The sequence below is a fragment of the Oryzias latipes genome, chromosome 4 (genome assembly GCF_053564925.1).
Source record: "Oryzias latipes strain Hd-rR chromosome 4, Olatipes_Hd-rR_3.1".
NCBI lineage: Eukaryota > Metazoa > Chordata > Actinopteri > Beloniformes > Adrianichthyidae > Oryzias > Oryzias latipes.
The window spans coordinates 16,660,369-16,672,472 of record NC_136240.1 but is presented as its reverse complement, the minus strand read 5'-3'; the positions used below and the strand labels follow the sequence as shown (position 1 = coordinate 16,672,472).

At 37.9% G+C, this 12,104-nt stretch overlaps 2 protein-coding genes across 3 annotated transcripts in view; both read left to right on the top strand.

Annotated features, from left to right (window-relative positions):
• Positions 1–12,104, top strand: part of rabgap1l (RAB GTPase activating protein 1-like) — a 94,261-nt gene that overhangs the window by 31,118 nt on the left and 51,039 nt on the right. The window lies entirely within an intron of this gene.
• On the top strand, positions 502–7,998 carry gpr52 (G protein-coupled receptor 52). Its single transcript, XM_011474034.4, has one exon. It carries the CDS (start codon positions 4,048–4,050, stop codon positions 5,164–5,166), a length of 1,119 nt encoding a protein of 372 aa, XP_011472336.1. The 5' UTR covers positions 502–4,047; the 3' UTR covers positions 5,167–7,998.

Genomic DNA, 12,104 nt, shown 5'->3' with positions numbered 1-12,104 from the left:
GATTTTTCAGTTCAGAGCTAAATATAAAAGATGGACATAACAAACAGGATTTGTCAATGGGATTGAACTGAATTGTTTTTTTGTGGAAATAAAATATGAGGAACTTTAAAATGGTCCTGTGGACATTTTACTTTGGCAGTGCAGTAAGTGGATTCTACTTTGATCAGTCACTCTACCAGCTTCAGTCTCACAGCTAAAGCACTGGCACCCGATCCTCTCAACATGTCTTCCATTGAGGAGACAGAACCTATGGCCTTGGTGCTGGGATGTTATTGTTGGTTGGTTGGCGCTGCAGGGATGGAGATGACCTATGGTACCCAGAGTTTTTTAAGATATACTCCTGCAACACTGAAAAAACATAGGTGGTGGTAGCGATATGACTAATGTCATACAACTACAGTATAACCTTACCGCTCATCCTCTGCAATTACATCTGCACTTGATTAGTGAGAGAGTCTTGTCAGTTACATTTCCTATTCATATGGAGAAATGTGATTTTTTTTTTTTTTTTTTTTTTTTTTTTTTTTGCTTGCCATTTGATCAGTTTGTTTACTCCCTTTTAGAGCTTTGGTGTGACAATTGGCGTTTGGACAACTTTGGATCATTGGCCTACTGTTAGTTTCTAGACAAATGGTGCAAAAGTTGGTTTGCATTGAGGATGGATTGATAACCTTTTTTAGCCATAAGGTGAACTTTTAAGTAGCTTTTTCTTACTTCATAAAATTTCTTCGAGTCCAATGTTTATTGTTTTTTTTTTCCTACTGATTAACTGAGCACTTTCTTCCTTTAAAGAGATAGTATTGACCAATCAATCACCTTTTTATCTTAAAGTTACTTTACCAAGAGGGATAATACTCTGACCATTTGTTGTACTTTCAGTCCGCTTTAAACCCACCATTTAATACAAAAGTAAACAGTGTTTAAGCTGACACATTACTTGCGAACCTGAAATCAACAGGAGCCCAGGGGCAGAAGGGGGTGGGACACTGTGAAGCTGTGAAAGGTGAATCAGCCTCCACCTTTGTTTCCAAGAGGCCCCGCTGGCTTTGTTTTGAACCAGAATGAATTATTAACGGTGGCCTTCTGGTCATGTTTTTCATCAGTGGGCCTAACACTAAAGGTGAAAAACTCTGCTGAGTGATCTCCATTGACTAGCTCTTTGATGACGACAGCTGAACTGTCCACTTAAAGTGTACTTTCTTTTGTCACTTGGTATTTTTAATTTTCTTATATCATTAAAAAAAAGTTCTCGAAGGTTCATAGTAACAACATGTAAAACCTAAGCAAAGAGGAAAATGTAAATGGGAGGACACCCATCTGTTTAATTTCAACAGTCTTTTTGGCTAATGCATTTCTAAATGGTTTCTGTACAAAAAAAACCCAGGAAAAATGGATCTAAAAGAAGATCCAACTATTATGACATCTGTCCAATATTATAAACCTTTTGAATAACATTATGATCTCAATTATTTCAAACTCAAGCTACATTACTGTAACTTTTTCCTTTCATTTTTGGTGAGAATTTTTATGCATTAGCATATACTGTGGTAATAAGTTGTAATATTAGACAAATATGCAGGTAAAATGGTTTAGTGAAATGTAGTTTTGTAATATTTTTTGGAATTTAATAAGATCCTCAGACCTTAACATTGGTTAAATGTTTTCCACCCATCTTTGTTGCCAATTATCTGTCACAATATCCCTTTTATCATTTGCTGGTCAGAGGGTGCTCCCAACTGGCTAAAAAGCCTGGCAACTGTAACCAAGGTGACATAACTGTGCCAAGCTGTTGAATAAAGAATACATTAAGTAAAGCTACTTGATGGTAGATTTATAGAAGGATAATTCTTTCTCTCCTTTGCCAAAAGAGTGACTAATTTTGTATTCACTAAATTAATTATTTTTTGCTGATATGGTTGTGCGTTTGTGCAATAGATGGAAATATATGGAGATGAGAGTAAAGCAAAGAAAGAAAAAGCTGGGAGGAATCTGTTTTTAAAGTAACAAAATTTACAAAATGATGTGATATTGAGAGAGACAAGTGATATATGAGAAGTATGGTACGTTTCCAAATTTGCTTCTGGTGGGAAAAAAAAGGTTTAAGAGACAGGATAAAGTGCCAGGGTGCCTCAGGTGCAGCTGGGAGGAGAAGAGGCAGGACAATCAATGAAAAAAAGAAGGAGGGTTTATGTGTCGGTGTGTGTATGTGCAAAAAAAGAGAGAGAAAGACTTGAGTGTGCAAGCTAAAGAGACAGTGTGGCGAGGAAGGGAGGGTGGGAGGGAAGTGCAAGCCAGGCACAGCATCGCTTCTCTCTGCACCAGGGCTGAGGGACTCTTCGTCCCGTCCTTCCCTCGCTGCAGATTTTTCTCACTTCCATCAGTGAAGTCATTACTATATGTTTATATATTTTTACCCTCACACGCTGCTTCGGACATATTGCATTGTCCTGCATGAGCCACCCATGCCAGGATCTAAGGATTTATTTACTGAGAACATGGACTGCCATTTTTGTCTATGGTAAAATGGGCTCTGTTCAAAGGATGCTGCTTGTAAGTGGGACCTGATCTCTTCTTTATGATGCTCCAGTGGATTCCAGTGTTTTTAAGTTGCTAGTGTTATGTCGGAGTAAGACATTGAAGTGGGGAAGAATGTATGATTCCACCTGCTTAAAACTTGAAAAACATGAAAAGAACAAGTTATAAAATGTAAGACGGCATCAAAACACCTGAGAAAAAAATATTGAACCACACAAACCTTTGCTAGATCTTCAGAATGTCACAAGAGACAACAAAACTAAAAATGATTGGATTGATTGCTTTTTTGTTGTTATTTTCAAGCTCCTAAATTGTTTGCCGGAATTGCCAGGATTGCCGGAAAGTTGGAGTGAGTGGAGCACTGAGTTTATCAGCTGGCCTCACATTTCTCCTGGAGATTCTTTTCACCTGCTTGGATGCAACCCTGATTTTTCATCCTTTCATCTACAGCTGATTATTAAAACTTCCTTTTCTTTTTTGCAAAATCTTCTCCCTAAGGCTGAGACCAATTTAGAGATCTTCGCCGGAATACAAGACCACTTCATCCAAAGGATTTACCAAGACATTTTTTAATTGTCAAACTAAAGGATCCTACATTTTTATTTTCTCTCGTTGCCATGAGTGTTGAGAGGACTGTGACATTATCTCTTGTGGAGATCTTCTTGTTGTTCTAGTCAGTGTCTGTGTTTTGATTCAGACAATAGCTGGGAATACATGGGATCCCGACACTGACCAGAGGACTACAAAAATCATAAACCCCGACTACACAAAAAACAAATTGGCAACCCAAAAAGGTGAATTGATGGATTTAATAAAAAAAATGTAAACTGTATTTAATAGCATATCTACAGACACTTTTTGGGTGGTCTAAAATGCTTTTCGAGCATTAGCTCTCTCTCAAAATGCATCTCTTCATGTCTACAACTTCAGAAATATACTGCTTCATCCATCGTGTTTATTTGTCAAGAAAGAAGAGCACTGGTTTTTGCTTAAAGCTTTAACCTTTTGTGGCCTCCTTTCTCACATCTTCTAAGCTTATATCCTCTACCTCCTGGTGGCAACTCTCATTAAAATCATGCGATGAGGCCTCACACAGGGAGGCAAAGCAGCAGGGATACTCACCTTTGGGATAGATACTGGCAACAGCACTAAAGCTTTACCACTTTTGGTTCACTGAAGGAATAACACTTTTTTCCCCACAACCCCAGACGCTATCCATCCACTTTTTCCTCTAAGCATGTTTGATTGGAAAATAGAGCTGAAATGGTTGTCCTACCCTCCCTGAGGTTTTATCAATTTCCTCCAGTCAATGATCATTTGATTGGGAGCCAGCGATGTAAGAGTAAAGCAAGAACAGGCTTGAGTGTGTTTGGGAGAATGCTCAGCTTTGAGAACTGAGGCTGGCTGCAAACCTTGGGGGAAAAAAAACCAAGAGGAGACTTGCAGTTGTTCAGTTTCTCTACTGCTTCTTTAAGGATTATACACAACAACACTATCAGGTTTGCAGCCACAATGAACCAGTCTGAACTGACATCCGAGCAGATTCTGACAGCAAACAGCAGCCGCGGAGACCTCTTTTCCGGCAGGACATCCAACCACTCATGCCCCTTAGGCTGGGGGCTGAGGGAAGGCCTGGACGCTTGCATTCTGGAGACTGTTGTCATTGTACTCCTGACTGTTCTCATCATTGCAGGAAATCTGACAGTGATTTTTGTTTTTCACTGTGCCCCTCTCCTGCACCACTATACCACTAGCTATTTCATCCAGACCATGGCCTATGCTGACCTGCTGGTGGGACTCAGTTGCCTTGTTCCCACCTTGTCTTTACTTCACTACCCAGCAGGTGTACAAGAACCAATTACATGCCAGGTTTTTAGCTATGTTATCTCTGTCCTAAAGAGTGTATCAATGGCATGTCTAGCCTGCATTAGTGTGGACCGTTATTTGGCCATAACCAAACCACTATCCTACAACCAGCTGGTGACACCATGCAGGTTAAGAGGCTGCATTGCCCTTATCTGGGTCTACTCAAGCATGGTTTTCCTGCCCTCCTTCTTTGGTTGGGGTAAGCCAGGATATCATGGGGACATTTTTGAGTGGTGTGCTCACTTTTGGCCAACCTCTGCCCTATTTACAGGGTTTGTGGTGTGCTTGCTTTATGCACCTGCTGCACTTGTAGTCTGTTTCACTTATTATCACATCTTTCGTATTTGCCAACAACACAACAGAGAGATTAGTGAACGACGAGCACGCTTCCCAAGCCAAGAAATGGAGGCTGAAGAAGGAAATGGAGGTGGGCATCAAGGAGGGCATGGACCCGATCGGCGCTATGCCATGGTGCTTTTTCGAATCACTAGTGTTTTCTACATCCTTTGGCTACCATACATAATCTACTTTCTTTTGGAAAGCTCACATGTCTTAAATATACCTGCGCTTTCCTTTATTACCACCTGGCTGGCTATTAGCAACAGTTTTTGCAATTGCGTCATCTACAGCCTGTCAAATAGCGTTTTTCGACTGGGAATGCGCAGGCTGTCACAGACTATGTGCTCTTTCAGCCATTGTGCTGCTGATGACAGAGACTTTGGGGAGCATAAACCTAGGAAGAGGGCAAAGTCATGCTCCATTTAAAGGAATTACTCATGAGGATTGAACTGGAATTCTAAAAATTAAAAAGATGTCCTGCTTAAGTAGCAGCTAAACTGGGATTGCCGAAAATGTTTTTTCTTACAAAAGGAAAGCTGGACACATCTGTGTTTTTCCCTGTATTCCAAATATTATAGACTAATGTTCAAGTTTTTTTTCATTTTATGCTGAAATCCAGGTCAAGAAAAGTGGTGAAAGTAAAAATAACAGATCTTAAAAGATTTACAAAGCACTTGTTTAACTTCAACCGTTTTAACAAAAATGTGACAATGCTGCTTCACTCTTCTTATTTTTTACTGTGATTTTGATCAACCTTTAACTGGATGTCTTCCTTGCTTCTTAAGTGTGTTTTATAATCCAAGGTTATGTGGTCTTAATTGTACACTCTCTTTTAAAGTTTAACATGAGTATTAAACTTCAAAACTTCAAAATGATCATGCCTACTAATGTTGCTAATAGATGGTAGGCCGTGTACAGCCAAAGTTGCTTTGAAGGGAAATTGAGAAAGTTTTTTCTTCTCTAAATGTATTGCATAGAAATTACATCAGGGGCCATACTACTTAATTTCTACAGATCGTGAAGTTGCCAATGTTAATAGTTGAAATCGGAAAGAAACCTATAACATCTATAAGAAAACTCTATAAAAGGCAGTATTGATGGTTATGAATACTGTCTTGACAAAACATTTGACAAAGGATAATAGTTTATTCTTCATGAGGGATAGTTTATTCTTTAGGGAGTGTTAACTTTTCAAGAAAATATAGTATAAAAGAATTGTAAATTTAAACTGTAATGGACAAAATTTTACGTATTTTAAAGTGTAAGATATTTGGCCACCAAACTGATGTTGTTCCTTTAAATTTATTTTAAGGATTCTGATTTGAAGTTTGAACTTCTCACTTTTGAATCTTGTAAACCGACATCTTTGAGACACAAACATTAGGCATAATATTATCTACAGCATTACTGGAAAAAATAGAAAGATTTATTGATGTTTATTTAATTTTTATTTAATATTTATTTATTGAGGGTGCTGTTTTTTGTGAAATTTTTTTTTTTTTTTTAGTGCTGCTTTTGTACCCACTTACCAATTTAGCCACTGAAAATAGTAACCCCAATTTATTAAGTTCTGCTAGCTTGGGGTGGGTTTTACTTCTCAGAGGATCAGAAAAGTCTTAGAAACTTAATCTGTAGTTTTTTTTATTTTTATTTATCTCTGTACGGTTGATATGAACAACAATAAAAACAAAAATGCATTTATGAAAACTGCTTTGGGAAAAATATAGGGTAAAATTAGAATTTGCTAGTAGGAATAGACGGAACAAACTCTATGGTAAAAAGAAAAAATGTATAGTTGATTGTAAAGATCATACATGAGATGTGCTGCTAAAGATGTATTGTTTTTCTTTTATTTACGTAAATAATTTTCAGAAAAGTCATGGTTTTGTGACGATATTGAGATTTTCCTTTATACCATATTTTCTGGAGTATAAGTCGCAGGAGCCAAAAAACGCAAAATAAAGAAAAAAAACACATATGTAAGTCACTACGCAGTTAAGTTGCACTTTTATAAGAGAAAAGTCCAACATTTATAAACAAATTGGCCAAGCCCAGCATAACGCTGCGATTTGTTTGGTGTGAACACGTCTGCTGCCTCTTGACACGAATCATTTTTAATGTTCAATGCTCGTCCAAAAATGTGTTCATAAACTAGACGCTACCATTGAGAAGCTACTGTCTAACGTTTTTAGCTTAATCACTACAAGGAGGCTTTGACTGCATATCTCGTTTATAATGCACGGAACGGAAGATCAGGATGAGGTTGAGAGATGAAGTTTATTTATTCTGAAGAACTCTACAAAAGGCACGGATAATCAGTTCTCTATCTGTAGGTCTTTTCTTTTTTTTTCTTAAGACGATCATTACGTTCTATATTGCAGGAGCTACCTCTGAATAATGGTGTATTTAGCTGTTCTTCTGTCTGTGACCCGCTTTGATGACTTGCTGTCCCACGTTAGTCGAAAGAGAGAAAAAATAAAAGCAATAATAATAATATTTAGATGTAAAATAGAAAATCATAACATTCAGGAGGAGAATGATCAAATTCTCCTCCATGTTTGTTTTGGACAGCACTTCTTCTGCTTTGCTGTCAGCAGCAAGTACAGATACATGCTCCTACAGTGCCATCAAGCGGTTTTTTGTAGGGAAACAACTGCTAAGGAGGTTGTTAGTGGAAAAATAACATATATATAATTTGTGATTATTATTTTTATAATGTTTTAAAAAATTACAAATATGTCGCTACTGAGTACAAGTCACACTCCTGGTGAATCTATGAAAACAAAATGTGACTTATACTCCAGAAAATATGGTACATTCAGAAGATTAACATTTTTACAGCCACTTACAGAACACTTTTGATTTGTTTTTCCCCCTTTATTTGATTAGAATAAAACAATATAACAATTATTTTTGGCTAATAAATGTCCCAGGTTGATTTATAATCGATTGAACCAAATATTTTCGCACGTCCCAATAAAGTTTTTATCATGCAGCTCTCATTACGTTACTCTGTATTTGTGCCTAAGGACAGATCAGATTTCTCAAAGTCGTGTGTGTTCCCGCTGTTTCTATACAGGTACCTGCCATATATTGTATGAGAAGTGATAGAGGGCATGCACAGCAAACCTTGTTTTATGCCCTCTTTTTGCCTTTTGGAATGTAGTATTGTGTAACTGTTGGTGGAATTCATATAATCTGTTCTTTAAAGTCACCTCAACAGGGGAACAAAATATGCCAAGTAAAACTAATATAAAATGTGAAATTGTTACAACTTCTGTTCTGTTATTTCAGATGGCCTTTATTGGTTTGAAGGTGCACAAATATAAAAGGAAAAAAATCGAATGCAATTTATTTGTTTCAAGGTTTCCATACAGCATATATCTATATAGCTCAGAAAATCTAATATACATTCTATAAATATTTTAGAAATTAAATTGTTGATTAGTCTGTATTGCGTTGAACCAAGCTGAAGTGGTAGTAAAATGGAAAATGTATATTTATTTAAAAAAAGTAAAATTGCTTAAAGTGCAGTGATAGGAACTTTTACGTACAGATAAAATTAGAGAACAGGGAATATTTGCCAATGAAGTTGTGTATAAACATTTACACAGTGTACTGTATATGGTAAAGCTGTATGTAAAGTATATGTAGCTGTTCTACATAAAACAATTTTTCCCCTTTGAAAAAGAGAAAAAATACTGCACTGAATGTGCACTCAATGACTCCACCCCTGTTGAATGGTAACGTATTAGCTAGATACAAAGTGTATTAAATTAGACTATCTATTTTTTTATTTCAAAGTTTTGTTAAATACTGGTTTTGCTGTTGATGCTGACCTAATAAAGGTGAAACTTGTTAATTTATTTTGTTACTATTGTGGATTTTGTATTAAAAGTAAACAGTGAACACTAAAACTATGCATGTTCCGTATACACCGCCATGGTCAAAAAATCTTTAAGGAAAATTAGAAGGGAGAAAGTGCTTATTGTATATAGTAAAAAGAATTGAATAATTATATTGGGGACTTGAGGTCTAAATAACAAGACTATAAAAACAGAAATTGATACATAAAAGGTGTGCAGTAACTATACATATAAAATGCTAAAACAAATAACATAAAATACAAATAAAAATACAGGTTAGAATCTTAAAAAATAGCATTACATTAAGCTTTTTAAGCTTAGGTTATAAGGGGTTATTCATGTGTTAATAGTCTAGTTTTGATTACCAAACAGTCTAAAATGTTTTCTCAGGACTATTTATCCGCAATGGTGGTCACGAGATTTTTTTAAATGTTTTTTTGTTGTTTAAAAGTTATTCTTAGAACCTTTTTTCTAGCAAAAGTGTAACCCCCTGTAGGATGGTGAGTCAAACGTTTCTTCCATTCGGTCCAAACTTTAAAAATGATAAGGTTTCATTAATTTTTGATCTGAAGTTTAGTACTTTTCTGGCATTTTCCCATTTTTATTTGCAATCTGTTATTAAGTGAATATGAAATGACCTCTGTCATTACGTTACGTTTGGGCATTTGGAGATAAAAGCTGGTTTGGTGTATTACAGTCCAGATGGTTGTTTTTCTTTGGGGACCTCTCCGTGCACTAACTTTTGATCTCATTCGTAATGACCTATGGGTCATTGGTTACCAGTCTTGCACTGGTCCATGGCCCCTTACCACTCAGTTTGGGTAGGCAGCATGATTTAAGACCCCTATCACACACTCCAGACGCCTTCAATGAATGAAAAATGGAAGCTGCTGGTCTTCTGGACTGTTGAATTTTATTCAATATCTGCTCTTTGAAGCTGTGCTGATTGCAGATCTTCTGTTCTTCTGCTTTAATAGGTACTTAGACTTTCGAGAGTGTGCTGTGCCTTATTACATATGTTTAGGTATATTGGATGTAAAGCCTATACTTGTGACTAAAAAAAGATGCACAACAGCTCTGAATTAATTACAAAGTCACATCAAAGCCTACATGTGCTCATAAAGAGTAAATGGGAACATATAAAATGCTTTAAAAGTGACAATTTATAATGTTTTTTGTTCCATTGTTTTTAGTATTTAAATGACCATTTATAACAAAGTTTTGCAGAGAGAGCTGAGCCAACAAGCAAAGCTCTCATTTTACCAGTTGATCTTGAGCTCTGGGTGATAACCGAAAGAACGAGGTCCTGAATACAAGTGTCTGAACTGAGCTTCCTCCGTAGGGTGGCTGGCGCTCCCTTAGAGAGAGGGTGAAGCTTGGTCACCCACGGAGAGCTCGTAGTAGATCCACTCTCTTCCACATCGAAAGGAGCCAGTTGAGGTGGCTCGGGCATCTAGTCTAGATGCCTCCTGGATGCCTCCCTGGAGAGGTGTTCTGGGCATGTCCCAGTGGATGGAGGCCCCGGGTAAGACTCAGGACACACTGAAGAGACTACGTCTCTATTCTGGCCTGGGAACGCCTCAGGGTCCTCCCAGAGGAGCTGGAGGAAGTGGCGGGGGAGAGGGAAGTCTGGGCATCTTTGCTTAGACTGCTTAGTTTAGCTCAGGCGGTAGAGCAGGTCGTCCAACAACCGAAGGGCGCTTTCCCCAGCCAGCTGTTGCCCCCCCGAGCGCGGCTAGTCTGCAGCTCACCGCTCTCCCCAAGGAATGGGTCAAAATGTGGAGAAGAATTTCCCCATTGTGGGATAAATAACGTATTAATTAATTCCCCCACGGCCCGGTCCTGGATATGCGGAGGAAGATGGATGGATGGATTTTAGACAGTTTTGCTAAAAAATTTTCATTGGAACAAAAAGCTAAGATAAAATGTGATTCTAAAAATGGTGTATACCATTTCCTCAATATAATGCGGTTCACCTTCTGAGGCCTTTCTGTTTTGCTGATTGATTTTGGTAAAATTTTGCATGCCTTTTAAATTTACCTATCTTTTTTTTTTTGGGGGGGGGGGGGGGGGGGGTCATTGTATTTTGCATTCTAAAGGACTGTAGACCATTGTCAGTCAATCTCCTTTGTGTCATGTCACCTATACGGAATGTACTAAACTTGCCAAATTTACAAATTTACACCAAAAGTTTGGACACACCTTCTCATTCAAAGAATTTTCTTTATTTTCATGACCATGGGAATTGTAGAGTCACACTGAAGGCATCAAATATATGAATTAAGACATGTGGAATTATATACTTGACAAAAAAGTGTGAAGCAACTGAGAATATGTCACATTGTAGGTTCTTCATAGTAGCCACCTTTTGATTTGATTACTGCTTTACACACTCTTGGCATTCTCTTGATGAGCTTCACTTCACTGTGAAGTGAAATGTTTTTAACTTCACAGGTGTGCCCTGTCAGGTTTAATAAGTGTGATTTCTTGCATTTTAAATGGGGTTGGGACCATCACTTGTGTTGTGCAGAAATCAGGTGGATACACAGCTGATAGTCCTACTGAATAGACTCAGAATTTGTATGATGGCAACAAAAAAGCAGCTAAGTACAGTAAAACGAGTGGCCATCATTACTTTAAGAAATGAAGGTCAGTCAGTCTGATAAATTGGGAAAACTTTGAAAGTGTCCCCAAGTGCAGTCACAAAAACCATCAAGCGCTACAAAGAAACTGGCTTACAGGCGGACCGCCCCAAGAAAGGAAGACCAAGTCACCTCTGCTGCGGAGGATAAGTTCATCCGAGCCACCAGCCTCAGAAATGGCAGGTTAACAGCAGCTCAGATTGGAGACCTGTCAATGGCACATGGAGTTCTAGCAGCAGACACATCTCTACAACAAGTGTTAAAATGAGACTGTGTGAATCAGGCCTTCATGGTAGAATATCTGCTAGGAAACCACTGCTAAAGAAATGCAACAAGCAGAAGAGACTTGTTTGGGCTAAAGAACACAAGGAATGGACATTAGACCAGTGGAAATCTGTGCTTTGGTCTGATGAGTCCAAATTGGAGATTTTTGGTTCCAACCACCGTGTCTTTTTGCGACGCAGAAAAGGTGAACGGATGGACTCTACATGCCTGGTTCCCACTGTGAAGCATGGAGGAGGAGGTGTGATGGTGTGGGGGGGCTTTGCTGGTGATATTTTTGGGCAGGTGTGTCCAAACTTTAGGTCTGTACTGTATATAGTAGTTTTCTACCTTTATTAGGTAGAAACTTTTTCATTCTAATAAATAGCATTGTTTCCTTCAGATAGATGTGGTTTTAAAAATAAATGCATTTTTGAGTCAACAAAAGGAACCACTATCTGTCTGCACCTTTTTTTCTTGTTCTTGACCAAGCCTTCATTAGAAATTTCTTTACTTCTCTTTCCTTGCTTACCTTCTTGCAATCTTGATTGAGAAAGAACCAGCAGACCCTCTTTCAGCCAGGGAAATATTAATT